This window comes from Polyodon spathula, chromosome 23 (assembly GCF_017654505.1).
Source record: "Polyodon spathula isolate WHYD16114869_AA chromosome 23, ASM1765450v1, whole genome shotgun sequence".
In the NCBI taxonomy this organism is placed as follows: domain Eukaryota; kingdom Metazoa; phylum Chordata; class Actinopteri; order Acipenseriformes; family Polyodontidae; genus Polyodon; species Polyodon spathula.
The window spans coordinates 16,964,339-16,982,349 of record NC_054556.1 but is presented as its reverse complement, the minus strand read 5'-3'; the positions used below and the strand labels follow the sequence as shown (position 1 = coordinate 16,982,349).

The 18,011-nt window shown below is 45.3% G+C and overlaps 1 protein-coding gene across 3 annotated transcripts in view; it reads right to left on the bottom strand.

The window, feature by feature from the left end:
• LOC121297902 (proto-oncogene tyrosine-protein kinase Src-like) overlaps window positions 1-18,011 on the bottom strand; it is a 67,293-nt gene that overhangs the window by 7,875 nt on the left and 41,407 nt on the right. For all 3 annotated transcript variants that reach the window (XM_041224529.1, XM_041224528.1, XM_041224530.1), the window contains 5 exons: window positions 10,099-10,248; window positions 9,376-9,531; window positions 1,936-2,115; window positions 1,631-1,707; window positions 50-203 (listed from right to left, as the gene is read on the bottom strand). In XM_041224529.1, the coding sequence (XP_041080463.1) occupies window positions 50-203; window positions 1,631-1,707; window positions 1,936-2,115; window positions 9,376-9,531; window positions 10,099-10,248 (717 nt within the window). The remainder of the gene's footprint in view (window positions 1-49; window positions 204-1,630; window positions 1,708-1,935; window positions 2,116-9,375; window positions 9,532-10,098; window positions 10,249-18,011) is intronic.

Genomic DNA, 18,011 nt, shown 5'->3' with positions numbered 1-18,011 from the left:
GTGTTGATTTGGTGCCCCCCAGTGGTCGCCGGGGAGGTTACATGCTCACCCTGTCTGGCTGTGTATTCATTGTCCTCTATGAGTCGAGCCAGTCCGAAGTCAGCCACCTTGCACACCAAACTGTCCCCGACCAGGATGTTAGCTGCCCGCAGGTCCCGGTGAACGTAGTTCATCCTCTCTACGTAGGCCATGCCCGCTGCAATCTGAGGGCACAGAGGGAAGAGTACAGAAGGGGCAGCAGCACACAGTGGGCTGGAGAAGAGAGACGACGACGAATCACACACTGCGCTTTCAAACCCTTTTCTTACCAGAAAGACGAAACACTGAACAGCAGCATCACATTCCTGTGTGTTTACAGGATCTCCTACTGGGGAACTAGCAACGTCAATATTGGAACTGTATTCAGTGGTTTGAATTGAAACTAAGTCATTGTAAAGCATGTGGTTTCAGACAGACAGAAGCAGCGTTTAACATAAATGACCTTTCAAACATTAATCAATCATTTTAAAAGATTCAATGCAGTTCTAAAATATAGTGATCAAGCAGGGTGTTTACAAACAGAGCCCTATACATGAGCAAACACAGGGTGTTTATTTAAAGTGGTAACTAGTCGATTAACCTGCTGAATAATGTTACATTAACATATTGTTACGTTAACATATTACATTAACGTATTGAATTATATGCCGCTTTGTATTTTTCCACATACTTAACAAAAACCTGACAAACTGAAAAATGCGATATTTCAAAATCTAACAATGAATACAGTATGATTATTACTAATACTTGCAATATCATTTTGTAGTTTATTTGATTACATGATGTTAAATAAAACATCTAAATTAGGTTCATATATTTTTTAATGTCGTCTCAATCTTAAATTCTAGGTGATGCAAAACTGTTGGCCATAGCTGAGAGGTCAGCCTCTGTTTACACAGCTGTAATGAACTGACACCCTGGATTTTCATTGCCAAGACATAGCGATGTCGCACTTAGCAAGCTGCACTGTCGCCCTCTCTACAATAGAACCCTGAATATCTTTCTGTTTCATGAACTCCATACATCTTACCTGTACTGCACTTCTACTGGTACTACAATAGAGTAAACAAAGTGCTCAGCTGCATGTCTACTCTAAGGAAATCTGACAAACTTGCACTTCCTGGGTCATTTCACCACAGTAGTGTCTTGTGGGTCCGATTACTGGCTGATAGCATGTCAGTCAATAGAGGAAGCAGCTGTTTGATTAATGACAGAAAAGCCTTGTGAGGGCGGGGACAATTTCACCCTTCAGATGACCATGCAAGTGCAGCACTATCTCAAAGCAGGACTTGCAAACAGAGATGTCTTAAACTAAGTGTAATACCAGACAGCATGTGACACATTTTCTGGAACACACAGACGCACACAGCAGGTAAGATTCATTGAATTGTTTGTGAAACCTGGAACACACGGGCACACAGCAGGTAAGATTCATTGAATTGTTTGTGAGACCTGGAACACACGGGCACGCAGCAGGTAAGATTCATTTAATTATTTTGTTTGCTACAATCAAGTTAAGCACAATTAAGGGAATTAGACAAAATAAATGTTGTCAGAGCCCTGGATTCCCACATTGAAGCCTGGAACGCACCTGAGAGGCCACATCCACCAGCTGGGGGAGCCGCAACAACTTCCCCGTGTCTCCCTTCAGGAAATCGAGCAGGCTACCTGAGAAGTGGTGAATGAGAGAGGGACAGAGTGAGAGAGTGTCAGCCCGGAGCTCTTTATGCTTCCCCACCTTCACCTGCAGATCTCTCTTCCCTGTCGTGGGAGTAGGGCCTCACTTAGACTAATATAATGGTAATACATAGATGTCTGGTTCGATCTCAATTAGACCAGTTAGACAGTGTTCAAAGTGGAACCTTGCATGAGCCCATGTTGGCTTGCTGCTCTGACCTTGGCTCATGTACTCTGTGACGATGTAGATGGGCTCCTCTGAGACGACGGCGTACAGCTGCACCAGCTTCTCATGCCGCAGCTTCTTCATCACCTGCGCCTCCTGCAGGAAGGCCTCAGGGGACATGGTGCCTGGTTTCAGGGTCTTGATTGCCACCCGCGTCGTGCCATTCCAAGTGCCTGTGGAGAACACAGCCTGGGCATCAGGAGACCAGCCCCTCCACTACAGGACTCACAAGAGGACGTACTGGAGGAGAATGATGACTTATTAGCAGAACAGTCAAGGTGACTCGTCACCTCTTATAAAAATATTAAATCAAGTATTTGATAACATCTGGCTCTTATTTGTATGAAATGGTTGAATCCGTCCATCTGAAACCACATACTTTACATCAACTTTCTTTTCAATGAATATATTTCAAATATTGACACTGCTAGTTGGCTACTATACACATTAAGCACCCAAACACACTGTGGCAGGACGATTGCGCTGCACAATGGGAAATTAGTGTTGGTGTAATTTGTTTGTGGAAATATGTTTGTGTGTCTTTTTGGAGTTCATTTGTGTGATTAAATTATTGTTTTTTTAACAAGCAGTCGCTCGATTGAGACTTGCTGCCTGTTAGGCTTGGCTGAGGGGATGGGCAGCAAGTGATTGGCTGTGCTGGTCCTCAAATCAACAGGTGGGCGGGTCTTGACCGAGTGTCCGTCAGCATAAAAAACATCCGACGGAGATGGCTCTGGACGACTGCAACGCCATGCTTCAGAGGGGAACTGCATATACTCAGGAGAGCGTCCGCAACCCTGAAACTGCAAGCGGTGCTTGTGAAGGCAATGCCCAGCCAAGCCCGTATGAAGCAGCAGGAGTCGTCGTATGAATACTGGCTCATCAGTAGGTTAGTTTAGGGGATAGTGATCATATGTAATGTAAATCATGAAGAGCTGGATACATCCAGTGACTGCTGTGAATAGTGCAGCTGGTAACAAGGGAAAGACCTCGTGACAGCATGGAGAGACAGCTGACAGGAGGAAAGAGACCCCATTGGGGGGCTGGAAAGGGTTAGCTACCCTGGTCGGCAGTATCCAGCTCTATGTTTTCAAAGGTAAACAGGATGCTGGAGACACCCGCCCAAGGCTTCTAAGAAATTAATGAGAAAAATACCCCTAGAGTCTGCGAGAGCGGGGGCGGAAGATGACTCAACATTGGATAACGCGGTTAACGACTTAGGAACGGAAACGGATATGAGAATGGAGAGTACTTCACAAAAGACTAGTTCAAGATCTGCAGTTAGCAAAGATATGGAACTCCAGGTTTGTGTTCTGCGGCTGGAGCAAGGCAACAACGGTCAGGGGTTTGAAGATTAATCAAGGGAGAATGAAATGTTTGAGGGAGAAGGGACAAGAGCCTCTGATTGATCAGTACTTCTTACAAAGTCAGTCAAGTCAGTCGAATGAAATCCAGCGACAGAAAGCAAACCACAGTTCGCAGGATATCAGCACACGTCATAGACATGAGGAGGACTTGCGTGGATACAACGAACCTAATGATCCTTGCGAACCCGGTCAGACGAACCAGTGTAAGAGAGAAAAGAACCTCAACGGACACAAGCCTGGAGTTAAATGGCCAAGAGCTTGTGAGAAAACTGTGTGGGACACAGTAAACACGGATCTCTGTTTTACTTTGGAACAGTTAAAAAGAAGCTGGACAAATTTGGGGACATCATCTACGCATATGGAAGCGAGAGGTTTGGGATTGAAAAAAAGATAGGAAAAAGATTCAAACTATTCCTGGAAAGTCTAGATGGCAGCAGGAGATTGAACGCTTAGAGAAAGGAGGCAGTTCCTTCAGATATCCCACCTATCAATCCACCCAAATATCAAATGGAGGACTGTGCACCTAAGTGGAAAGAAGAAGAGCAAGCTGTGAAAAAAGCAAGGGCATCATCATCTCCAGGACCTAATGGAGTTCCATACAGAGTGTACAAGAGTGCTTCTGGAGTTCTTCAAATCCTGTGGAAATTGATGAAAGTGGCATGGGAAAAACAGGTTGTACCAAGAGCATGGTACCAAGCAGGTGGAGTCTTTATACCAAAAGAAAAGGATTCTACAAGCATCGGTCAGTTTTGTCCCATTTCCCTATTAAACGTAGGGAAGACGTAGGGATTAAACGTAAGGCAAGATTTTCTTCAGCATTACTGTTCAGAGATTGTCAACCTACCTATAAAAGAACTGCTTCACTGACACTTCAGTACAAAAAGCAGGCATTCCAGGTTTCCCAGGATGCTTAGAACACATCAGCGTAATCTGGCAACAAATTCAATCAGCAAAAAAGGAGAGGAAGGAGCTCCATGTGACATTCCTGGATTTAGCTAATGCATATGGTTCAGTGCATATGAGTCACTTCTTTGGGCAGCATTTGATTTTTTCAGCGTACCGATGACAATAACAAATTTAGTGAAAGCCTACTTTGGAGATTTACTATTTAGTTTTTCAACTTCAGAATTCAGCACTACATGGCAATGCCTAGAAGTTGGAATAATGGCAGGATGTACCATTTCTCCACTGGCTTTTACCATGGCAATGGAAGTAATTATAAGGGCATCAAAATGGGTAGTGGGAGGAGAGTGCTTGGCTTCTGGAATGCGACTGCCAACAATTTGAGCATACATGGATGACATGACAACAATGACTACAACAGTAGCCTGCACTAATCGGTTATTGGGCAAATTAACCAATAACATTGAATGGGCACGTACAATTCAAGCCCACTAAATCAAGGAGCATCTCTATAATTAAAGGTAAAGTAGTTGATAAAAGGTTCTACATTAATGGTGACGCAATACCAACAGTGTCCGAGAAGCCAGTGAAAAGTCTGGGGAGATGTTACGACAGGGATCTAAAGGGCACAGTTTGTGTGGGAGAAGTTAGACAGCAAGCAGTGGAAGGGTTGAAGAGCATACACAGCAGCGCTTTACCAGGCAAACTGAAACTCTGGTGCTTTCAGTTTGGTCTACTGCCAAGACTGCTGTGGCCACTGACTGTGTACGAGGTTTCCTTGACAACAGTTGAGCAACACCAGACAGAAGGATATCTACATCATCAGATGGAAAACAACGGAAATGGATGGAGATGCAGATGGATCACACCAGTTTGCTGCAAAGCTACGTGTTAGTTTGTGCTTAACTTGGTGAGAGCAGAGTTCAAATTAGCTTGACGTTCCACATCTACTCTCATGTAATGGAAATCATTATAGCGAGGGTTAAGTTGTGTAGCAGGTTCCTGGGGTGGGACGCCTCGTTTATAAGGCTAGTGCTCACCAGTGTGGCACCTTTTATTTGTAGTTTATGTACTGTGTTTTATTTTTGTACAGCTTGCTGTATGTGTCCTCTGTGCGTTACCGTCGCTGGTAACGTCACATGACCCCTTTATTTATTTACTGTTGCATTAATAAATCCTGTGCGCCTGTGCCGGTGTTTCAACTCCACCTCCAATGTCTCTCTGAATTGCTGAAGCAGCAGCTACCCACACACGTGACACACGCACCCTATCACACACATTTATTTAAAACCTCAAAAAATTGTACGGTTGTTTAGCTATGAATTAACTATAATATTTAGAATACTAAGCTTTTCTAAACAAACTTCTAATTTATTGAAGTGTCAACTTTAGCGACACCCGTAACAAATGTAATACTGTCTAACGTCTTAAATTACTGTAAAGAGAATTAGCACAATATGGAAAATGAACGTACCCCATTAAGACGATCCCTCTAGGATGTAAAACCCCCAGTGTAAAACATGTATTACCATTTAGAGACAAGCGTTTATTACACAAAATGATCCAAATTCAATTATTGAGGTAGCATGGGATTTTAATGTCCAGGGGACAAATTGTGTTGTTTTTGCCAGTTCAGATACAATGAGGTGTTTTAATTGCTAAGGAACATCAAAGGAAACACTGTCAGATAAAGTGGGATAGGGCTGAAGCACAGCAGGATCAGGGAGCTCCTGGCGGGGAGGAGGTTGATGGGTGATCAGGGAGGAGGAGCAGCCCCCTGACCCAGAGCCAGTGGAGCTGGAGGCAGAAGAGCATGAAGCCGAGTCTGCACTGCAACACAAGAGGCACAGAAACACCAAAGCTGCATGCTCGCCAGTCATGGGAAAACAAGACTGCAGACACAGATACTAGCTTCATTTTCCTTCAAGCATGTTGCAATCATGGATGCAGCAACCTTGAAGGTTAATGGTTACAACACTTGAGTTGAGCCAGCTGCGGGGGCTGGTAGGCTCCAGGTGGAGGGTGCTGTACAAGTTGCCCCTCTCAGAGTGTGCAAAGGGGACCTGCAGTGGAGGATCCTGCACTGCATTATGTCTACTGACAGGTTTCTCCACAGCGGACTCCAGCACCAGCACGGAGTGCTGTTCCTGCTCTGTAGAGACAATAATCCACGCGTAGTGAATGTGAAAGGCTGGGGCCACTCTTGTCTCCTACAGGTCTTCTGCAAGGCCTGGGTGTGGTTTTTAGTAGGTATGCACCGAATCCAAGTTGTTGGGATTCGGCTGAATACCGAGTCCGTCTCAAAAGATTCGTCCAATACAAAACCGAATACCGAACCTAAAAAAACTGTCAAGAAAACTGTTGAATGAAAAAACAGACTGGCAGCTACTAACAAGGGACGTGCACAATCTATAGTTTTGAGCCTTTTAGTTAATAGTATTTATTACCAAATGGAAATATCCCTGAATAAGATTTCAGTTTGAAACTTACACAATTTACCGCTAGCCCCCTCCCCCCACAACAGAAATGTCAAAATACAGAACTGTTTACTTTACTGTTACAAGAAAGGAGAGCACCATCGTTGCCATAATCAGGGGTGTACTCGAGCCGGAACGCTCCGGAAAAACGTTCCGGTACTTTTTTCTTTAGGCAGAATCTTGACTTAAGAATTAAATAAGAACATTTACCATTTTTTTTAAATGAAAATGCTTACATAGAGCCTGACCGCTGGGCAAAAATGAAGTGATCAATTTTCTGTCTTTCCATTGAATAAGCACTAGGAACAAATAAATCACCGTGTCCGATTCCCTACATACCAGTTTTGATGGTACGTTCAGAATCCGAGTCTCTGAATAGCGAGTATTTTAAATGTTTGAAGTCAAATCTCCCGCACAATTGTCCGATTCAGTTATCCTTGTGATGCACTGAAGGGAACATTAGTACTTCTATTACAAACTATAGTACTACTTTAAGAAGGATAACAGTATTTTTTTTTTTTTTTTGTAAAAACGCTGACGGCGACAACTGAAGTTCATGCTACCATTGTGGCCATAAACACAGGTTTAAGGCTGTTTTGCACACCAGTCACAGGCCCGGGGATTGGCGTGAATGACTGCCCTTGCATTTAAGATTTACTATATATTACAAAACACAAATAAGTGCTACACATTTATTTAAAATACAAACCACTGGTAGGTAATGTTACTCACATCTACATACCAGAACCGATGTTTTTTAATTTTTTTTAGCTAATATTCAGAATGCAGTGCACAATTAAATTGTTTAAAACTGTCAGCAAATAGTCTTTAAAGATACATTTTAAATAAATGTACTGATACAGTTCTTAAATTGATGACGAATAAAAAAATTGTGCGTTAGTGTGATTCATAATTGTATTGGATGCAGAGCTCCAGAAAAAAGTGATACACTACAGCGTGGTGATTGAAGTTCTGCACTGGGGATGACATAATAGAAAAGAGTATAAAACAAAACATGCATGACAAAAATAGCTAAAAAACAAAAACAAACCACAGACAACATTAACCTGCTAGATGCTTTCAAAACAGGCCAAATGTGTTCCCTCAAGTTCAATGTACAAATAAAATGTAAATTCCAGCCATTTGTGTTAGAAAAATCTATATTTGAATTGGCGTTCCCGTGCTTTAAGATTTAGGACTAAACCACTAGTCATAACCCACTATTTTCTTTAATGACGTTTCAACCTGTGTCACCTGATCTGAGAGCTATGACGAAAAAATTACCGTGATGAGTGATCTGAATTATCTCCCTGCGAAATAAAACCCATGTTGATTTAAATGCACCGTGTGTGCAATATCAAATAAGCTATGAAATAGTTTAAAAAACATTTTAATAAAATACAGCAGTTCCCAAACGGTTCAACTTGTATTGGCACACATTGCAATAACGTAAAATTTAATTTACTAAAGCATATATTGTTCAACAACGCATCTGACAGTTTTAAAGTTACATAAATTGTATATTTTTGTGCACCGATTTTTTTACTTTTGTTTTTATTTCAGTAGGATCTCTAGAACATGTTTGACAGACAAAGCAACAAAGCACAAAAATCTACAACAGTTTACCGTTACTATATATTGCAGGTTTACTACATAACTTTACTCCATGAAAAGGTGCTGTTGCATACAGGGGTATGTTTGCATTCAGCAGCTGCGTGTGTTTAGTGCATGCGACACCAGTAATTTAGGGAGCTGAGAGCTGCAGCAGAGTTAATCAAACGTGTTCTTGTTTTTAAATACTGCACAACAGTTACGTTCAGTACCGGATTTGTGTCTTATTTAAAAAGAACTGCACAAATTGGAGGGATGTATTAAAATGGATGTACAGATGTAGGATTCAATTCACCGAATCCTAAGTATTCGACCGAATCCCAACCCTGCTCAAAAAGTAGGTATTCGGGACGAATCCGAAACCGAATCCTGGATTAGGTGCAGCCCTAGTTTTTAGTAAATACTTATATATTTTTGGGGTCTCCTACAGTTTTAAGATGGGTCCGGTAAAACTGGCCATTTTACTGGCTCATGAGAAATCATCTCTGGAGGTGGGCTGGCTGATGTCGTGGTGCAGTTCAAGGTGCTGGTCAATAACCCGGAGAGGTGATGTGTGGGCTGTGAGTTAGGAGGGAGATCGTGTTGTGCTTATATACAGTGTGTGTGTGTGTGTGTGTGTGTGTGTATATATATATATATAATGATCTTTTTTTTTTTTTTTAAATCTGTTTTTAAGGAAATTATGTTTTTTTTAGGATTTTAATGCGGATGTGCCAGGCTCTTAATTTTGTTGTGTTTTAACTTATTGCACTTTAATGGGATTTTATGATTAAAAACGATCTTAAAAGTCTGCCTCTCTCTCTCTCTCTGTCTGTGTGTGTGTCTCTGTGTTTCCCGCTCTCTGTGTTTCCCTGTGTGTGTGTGTCTCTTGCTCTGTGTCTCCGTGTGTGAGTCTCTGTGTCTCTCACTGTGTTTCTGTGTGTCTGTCTCTCTCTATGTCTCTCACTCTATCTGTGTCTCTCTGTATGTGTCTCTCGCTCTCTCTCACTGTGTTTCTGTGTGTCTGTCTCTGTGTGTGTCTCACTGTTTCTCTGTGTGTGTGGGTCTCTCTCTCTCTGTGTCTGGCAGTGCTTACCCATCCAGACCTCCCCGAAGCAGCCTTGTCCCAGTTTGAGTTCCAAACGCAGAGACTCTCTCGGTATCTCCCAGGCATCCCGGGCCAGTCCCTGAGTCTGGGGCTTCAGGGTGGGACACACCTCGGTCAGAGAGTAGCACAGTCCATCTGCGTGCTCTGGGGGATGACACGGGAGATGCTTACAGATCCATTCATTTACATTTTCACCTTTGTACATGATAATAGGGAAGTAGGGAGGAATACACAGGGGTGTGGAGTTCATCTCAAAGCTTAAGAAATCAAATTGCACGAAATTACGCCAGTCTTACCAGTTCTGACCAACACACATGAATCCCTATACCAAAGAAATGACAATGACATGTTTTGATTGAAAGTTTGCAGAGTTGCCAGGTTTGTGTGCTTCCTTGGTGGGTTATGTACTGAACTACTGTGGTGTTGTCTATAATGGTGTAATGTGCACTTATCTGAATTTGCTCTTATTTGAATTTGCTCTTATTTTCTACTGATTTTACTGTACTTCTTAACTGCTCTTATCTGTAATGTGATACTCTGCATTGTGATATTTTGTAACTGTAAGTCGCTTAAGAAATAAATAAATAAATATAAACAACAATAACAACAACAACAACGCTAATACTGCTTTCAGCAAGCACAGTTTTCTCCTGGGCTAGCAATGGGATGGGAGGATCATGTTTGGAGTTGGAATAGGCTCCTTGCACTCACTGTGGTAGTAGCTGACCAGCTGCTGCAGGTTGCTGAACTGCGTCCGTGACGTGATGTAGAACCCGCCGCTGTCCAGCTTGCGGATTTTGTAGTGTTTCACATTCAGGCCTTTTGTGTTGTCGTAGTCGAGAACTGAGAGACAGTAGGCTCCTGTAACGGAAAGATAACAGACATGCCATTAGCTTCATAGCACATGGATTGAGATATACTGAAAAGTGACGGCCGTGAAAAACACCTCTCGTTGAAACGCTATTGAAGTTTCTTTTTTTCTAAATGAGACAACACAGAAAAATGCATTAGAATCCCTTTCCAAAGATAATTTACAACAAACTAGAAAAATAAAGTATTCTCGGGGGCATGGTAGAGGAACAGGCTTTCAAACTTCACCTTGATCCTTGAAGAGTGCATTTGAGGAGTGTTCCGGAAAACCTTGACCCTGCACATTTCAGTTGTCAGAAAATTGTACTAATTTTGTACTATTGTATTAAGCAAGCAAGCAAGCATAGGATATCGAAGTTATTTCACACATTTGAGTAACTGATATGACCCAAAGTGTTTTTATCATCACGTAAGCACTAACCAGCTATATGTGAGCAGGACAGTCACAGCAAAGCATGGAATACCAGCTGTATGAAGACAATACATCTTTAACTGTGTGTCACGTTATAAAATACTAGTGAATACAAGTTGAGCTATTGGCGATACCCAGTTTTAAATCATCCCTTAGGACCACTGCACACACCTCTCAACCTATTCTGCAGAGCCCTGCACACACCTCTCAAAGCATCCCTTAGGACCCCTGACACATCTCTCAACCCATCCCTTGGGACCCCTGCACACACCTCTCAACCCATTCTGCAGAGCCCTGCTGTGACAGAAATACAATGAGTTCTGGTGATAAATCTTCCTCCCAACCTGTGAGGGCACTAAAGAACGAGATAAGTATCTGTTAGGGCTGGCCTGACAGTTCGTTTCCAGGACTGGGAAGTGGGTAGGCCTGGAAAGAAGCAAGACTCTGTTGTAAGACCGTACTGACCTGAAAGGTAAACGAGGGGCAGCTGCAAGTAATAAGGCGGGATTACATCTAGGGGCAAGGGTAACGCTGATCTTTTCCTTCGTTTGGGTTAACATTTGGAGAGAGAAGGATCGAGAGAGGAACTCTCTTTGCTAAAGAGAATTACGTGTTGTGTTTTGTTGTGTTTGTTTGTGTAATTGTCTGTGTTTTTCACCACCAGACAGTTAAAGCACTACTCCAGAGCTGTCGCCAAGGGTCAGCACTGTCCGGAGCACCACTGCACACCGCGCTATCTGTGTTTGCACCGACCACCATCACGACTGCACTCACCCAGGACTGGTGACCGTCTGTTCGTTTTGTTCGGGACTGTGCCCTGTTTATTGTTATTTATTTTTTGGTCACCAGACCTGGAAAAGAAATAAAGCACTTTTAACTGGATTACCGTTGTCTGCCTGTCACTCCTACACTGCATCACCGCTACACCTGTTCCCCTTACCAGCCACTTTGCCACACGTGGTGTCAGATCTGGGATGGACCGCAAGCACTGACGGAGCTGCTGCAGGCGCTGGAGAGCAGACGGGATGCAAAGGAGAGAAGGAGGGAAGAGCACTATATGGCGCTCATTGAACGGGTAGGGCTGGCCGTTGCCACGGTGACGACCCCTACCACAACATCACGGATGTCGCCCCCGAAGGCATGGGCGATGAAAATGACGGCAGAGGATGCCCCGGAAGCGTATTTGTGGCGTTTGAGTGGCTAGCTACTGCGACGGAATGGCCGCGGGAGTTCTGGGCAAGTCAAGTGGGACCCTGCCTGATTGGAGAGGCTCAGGCAGCTTACCAAGCTATGAACGACCATCACGCCGCCAACTACGACCTGGTCAAGCAGGCTATCCTCCGCCACCTCAACATCACCGTGGAGACCCACCAGACCCGGTTCCGCGAGTTCCTGAGAGCCCAGGAGACACGCCCCAGGGTGGTCGCCGAGCGGTTGTGCAACCACATGGTCCATTGGCTGACCTCTGAGAAGACGACTACTCAGCAAATGGGGGAAGCCATTGTGGTGGAACAATTCTGCCATGTGGTCGGCGCCGAAACCCATGCCTAGATACGGCGCTACAACCCGGACACCCTGGAGGAGGCGGTCAGACTCGTGGAAGACTACGAGGACTCCCTGACATCAGCCCAGGTCGGGATACTGTCAGTCCCTGCCCTTCGCAGTAGCCAACCTCTCCCTCCCTCTCCTCCACCACCACCACCACCACCACCATCCTCTTTCCCGGGACCAAGACCATTGAGACTGCCGACCCCGTTGGGCCCCCTTACCTCCCCCCCATGGAGACCGAGGTTGGCCCCCAGCTGGGGTAGAGGTGTTGCCACTGCCATGTTGCTCTACCAGCAGCGGGACAGATATTTAACATCTGCTCCCTCTGTCCCCCCTGTCTGTTTTAGCTGCAACCAGCTGGGACACAGGGCCAGGTCATGCACCGCTGCCAAGGAGTATGTGGCTGCATGCAACTGGGCACCTGGAACTGGTAAGCGTGGGGAAAACGGGAGGGACCCTGTCTGATTGACGTGGTTTTAGGGAATATAAAAATCCACGCGTTAGTGGACACATGGTGTGAGCAAACCTTGATTAGGACAGCTCTCCTGGGCGGTATGTCGTGGCGGCCAAGAGGTCAGGTGGCCATCTCCTGTATCCATGGAGACACGGCGGCATACCCCACATTAAAAGTATATTTATCGGTAGGACCGATAAAACGTCACCTTGTAGTCGGGATGGCGGAAAGGTTGCCATACCCAGTTATTCTGGGCCGAGACTGGCCAAAATTCAAAGAATTGATGCAAATAATGGCAGTCTCAGCCACACGTGTAAACGTGGCAGAAAAAAAGAAAAGGGAACGAATTGGTGATGTGTTTCCTTTTCACACTGAAATGTTTTCCCCTCTTTTCCGTCCTAGAAAAACAAATAAGGAGAGACGGACCACGAAATGGGAGGGAGCGTTTTTGAGACAAGGCTGGGGTCTGGTGGGAGAGTGTTGCAATGGTAACAAATGCCAGTCGAAGGGAGTGGGAAAGCAGTGTGACAGAGAGCGAGGTTACTTGGCCGACTAGGGCAGAGGTTATTCCAGCCCCTCTCAATGTACCGGACCCGTGGTACCCAAACGTGGACCTAGTGTGGGGCCAACATAACGACCCTTCACTGGTGCACGCTTGGGGCAGGTCCGGTCCATTGAAGGTAAGGATGTTGATGGCTCTGGGGTCGAGTGCACCCCGCCCCTTTGGTCCCACTGCCGATTATTTCCACTCCTTTCGAGCGCATTGCAATGGACATAGTGGGCCCTTTGCTACCTTCTGACTCTGGGTATACGCATATATTAGTGGTGGTGGAATATGCAACGCGATACCCGGAGGCAGTTCCATTGAGGTCCACTAGTGCCGCTGCCGAGTTAGCACAGATTATGGCTAGAGTAGGGATCCCCAAGGAGATTTTGACCGATCACAGGACCAATTTTCTGTCCAAAACATTACAGCAGGTGTACAAAATATTAAAAATACGTCCCATCAGGACGCCCGTTTATCATCCACAATCGGACCGTCTGGTTGAACGTTTTAATCAGACCTTAAAGTCGATGCTGAGGCGATTCGTAACACAGGAGCAGAAACATTGGGCATCGCTTCTTCCCTACCTCCTTTTTGCGGTGAGAGAAGTGCCGCAGAGTTCAAACGGGGTTCTCCCCCTTTGAGCTCCTGTACGGCGGGCAGCCTCGCGGCATTCTCGACCTGCTGAGAGAGGAGTGGGAGGAGCACAAAGGCTCGTCCAAAAATGTAGTGAAGTATGTGCTCCTACTAAGAGATCGCCTGGATTTGGTCAGTCGTTTGGCCCAAGACAACCTCAGATCGGCTCAGCACCAACAGCAGCAGCATTACAACAAAAATGCACAGAGTCGAACCTTTCGACCAGAGGACAAGGTAATGCTGCTACTTCCCTCATCAGAATCAATACTGTGTTCTAAATGGCAGGGGCCGTATGAGGTGACTCGAGCTATAGGGAAAGTAAATTATGAAATTAGACAGCCCGATCACTGGAATGACCATGAAATTTACCATGTTAATTTGTTAAAGCTCTGGCAGGCAAGGGAGGTCTTATTTATAGCCTCAGGCAATATGGAGAATGATTTAGGCCCCTGTCCAGAGAACCCAAGCACAACAGCGATTTCTATGGGGGAACAATTGATTCCACATCAGCAAAGATAGCTGCGTAAGCTTATTGAGTTCAGCGATGTTTTTTCTGAATTGCCTGGCAAAACAAACTTAGTTGAATATGACATTATCTCTCCACCAGGTGTCACAATGCAAGAGAGACTGTACCGGATCCCGGAAAGTCGACCAACTGGCGTTCGCAAAGAGGTATGGGATATGCTCGAGCTTGGTGTGATTGAACCTTCCAGGAGCCAGTGGTGCATTGTCATTGTTGCTAAGAAAGACGGCACCAACCGCCTCTGTGTGGATTTCAGAAAGGTAAACGCTATTGCTAAGTTCGATGCATATCCCATGCCTCAGGTTGACGAACTTTTAAACAGACTGGGAAAAGCTAGGTTTATTTCCACTCTGGACCTGACGAAGGGATACTGGCAAATCCCTTTAACCCGCAGCTCCAGAGAGAAAACCGCATTTTCAACACCAGAAGGGCTGTTCCACTTTAAAACCATGCCATTTGGACTGACAGTTAATTTCCGGGACCGGGAAGTGGGTCAGCCTGGAAAGCAGCGAGACTCTGTTGTAAGACCGTATTGACTTGAAAGGTAAACGAGGGGCAGCTGCAAGTAATAAGGCAGCTGCAACTGTTTACCTAGATATCATGCGGGATTACATATAGGGGCAAGGGTAACGCTGATCTTTTCCTTCGTTTGGGTTAACATTTGGAGAGAGAAGGATCGAGAGAGGAACTCTCTTTGCTAAAGAGAATTACGTGTTGTGTTTTGTTGTGTTTGTCTGTGTAATTGTCTGTGTTTTTCACCAACAGACAGTTAAAGCACTATTCCAGAGCTGTCGCCAAGGGTCAGCACTGTCCGGAGCACCACTGCACACCGCACTATCTGTGTTTGCACTAACCACCATCACGACTGCACTCACCCAGGACTGGTGACCTTCTGTTCGTTTTGTTCGGGACTGTGCCCTGTTTATTGTTATCCCCGTGTGTTACACATTGTTGTGTATCGCCTTGGATTTGCTTATATTACGGTCACCAGACCTGGAAAAGAAATAAAGCACTTTTCACTGGATTACCGTTGTCTGCCAGTCACTCCTGCACCGCATCACCGCTACACCTGTTCCCTTTACCAGCCAATTTGCCACACCTGCACACACCTCTCAAACCATCCCTTAAGACCCCTGCACACACCTCTCAAGCCATCCCTTAGGACCCCTGCACACACCTCTCAAACCATCCCTTGGGACCCCTGCACACACCTCTCAACCCATTCTGCACAGCCCTGCTTGGATGAATGAGAAGCTGCGTTTCTACAGTGCTGGAAGAATAGAACCAGCAGATTTTCTACACTGACAGTTGGCCTGACCAGGCTTGCTTCCAACACATCAGCACGCACTCTTTCACCTGCGAGTCAATGAAGCGCAGCAGTGTTATACACAATGTGAGGCATGGGTGCAGCACCACAATGAAGAGTTTGCAGCTGAAAGCCCTGATGAACTTCCCAGAGCTAGACTTCAGGGGGCACTCTGACTTTGGGATGCTTTATTAGAGTTAGAAATAGGCTTGGGATATTTAGCAGAAGCTTCACAGTGACCTATTTCTGTCTATCTCACTTTCACTCTCTCTCCCCCACCCCCACACACAGCCTACTGTCTCTCCCTCTACATTCCAACTCAATTCACAAGGACTTACACAAACACCCCCACTGTAAATAACATGATTGTGACAAAGACTGACTCATCTAGAGCTTCACCACATAGAAATGTGTGGCATACAGATTTTACCCAAAGAATGTCCACAGCAAGTATGGGCTTGGCCATGCTGAGAAATAATGAAGAAAATCAAAGTGTTCAAAAACTATTCTGTGAAATGATTAGTCTTCTTGGTCTAATATTCTAATCCAGAGTACAACGATTGATGATAACTGTTTAATATCCATTCTTTTTTCACTGGAAGGCTGATTTTAAAACATTATATGTTTATATGCAATGGAAAGAGGTCCCTCCATTTAGATTGTAGTCCTCTCTGTCTTAAAGGCAGTTTTTGGTTTGCTATTTTATTATTATTATTATTATTATTATTTATTATTATTATTATTATTATTATTATTAATGGTGCTACTCAGTTTTTGTACAAGAACAATTATCTACTAATATAACCAACACTCCTAAGTAGGATCACATTGTAGATCCCTTACCCACATATACAGACACCACATTGTAGATGACTTATCCACATATACATAGACTTCTCATACATAAAACAAGCTGTTATTATTAGGCTAGTACATATTTTTAATTTTTTAAAAACATGAATACTTGATATTAGGCTAGCTACCTGATTAGGAATATATTCATGTTATTAACAGCCTAATAATCAAGAAAAACAGGATCTCCCAGATACTTATAATTTCAACATGGAAACAAAACGCTGGGGTAAATCACATTCCAAACAAATAGAAACACACTTGTAAGCGCTGCCTTTCCTTTTGTTTGTTCAAATGCAGCTCCCTCGTGTACTCACAACTACACTCCTCGGGCTTTCCTAGCACGGCTGTGCTTGCCCTCGGTGACCACACCGATTGAAATGGCTGCATACCCTGGCACGACCGTGGTTTTTCCCACCAATTGCGAGGTTGAAGAAACAGCGCCTATCCTGTCCCGAGTGACTCGGCACCAGTGTAAACATCTTCGGCGCCGCCTACAGCTTGGCCCTGACCGTGCCTACCATCGGCACTATGGTCACTGCCAAGGCGGTACCACTCAAGGGAATGCTCACCGGGGACAGGAGGTCACCACGCAGGTACCGCTTCCCTTCCCCACGTAGGCGCAGATGTTCGCCATCGCAGTCGCCTCAAAGGTGCCCAAGCTCGGCTGAGCGGCGCGTCGCGGCAGAGACTGTAAAGGCTCAGCAAACTATGCTGGAGACCCTATTAAAGGCTCAGGGCAGGCTGCCCCCTACCACCGGGCAGCCCCAGCCCCCCCAGTCTCGTACCCCGTCCCCTCTGCCGAGACCACATAGCCAAGACGAGCTGTCCTTCACGGCATCCAGGTTGGACCCATCCACCTCCGTCAGGCAGGCCACAGTGGGGAGCACCGTGCCACCCTTGCCACACGTGTCCCGGAGGGAGGAGTTCTGGGAGCTAATGCAGCATGCAGCTACAGCCACGGATATCCCATGGCCGACAGAACAGGGGGTAAAGGGGAACCACTTCCTCCAGCAGAAGGGGCACCCACAGCACACCCTCCCCTTATGCCAGGACTTCCTGGAATTGGTGCACCCCTCCTGGGGCAACCCAGCATCTGCACCCTCAACCTCCAGAACAGGTTCACATCGATCGACCTGCAAAAGACGCCTACTTTCACTTCCCGATCCGTCCCGCGCACAGAAAATATCTGCACTTTGCCTTTCAAGGCAACGCGTATGAACTCTGCGTGCTGCCATTTGGCCTCTCGCTGGCACCGCGCACATTTTCAAAGTGCATGGATACAGCACTGGCTCCACTCAGGCTGCAGGGTATTCGGATCCTAAACTATTTGGACGACTGGTTGGTTTGCGCGCATTCAAAAGCATTCGCAGAGGCACAAAAAATAAACCTTGCATGCGCAAAAAAAAATGAAAACACGCTAAATACTTTATCTATTTTTTCGGTTGCAAAAAAAAGCACTCCTAGTCAAGTAGTACT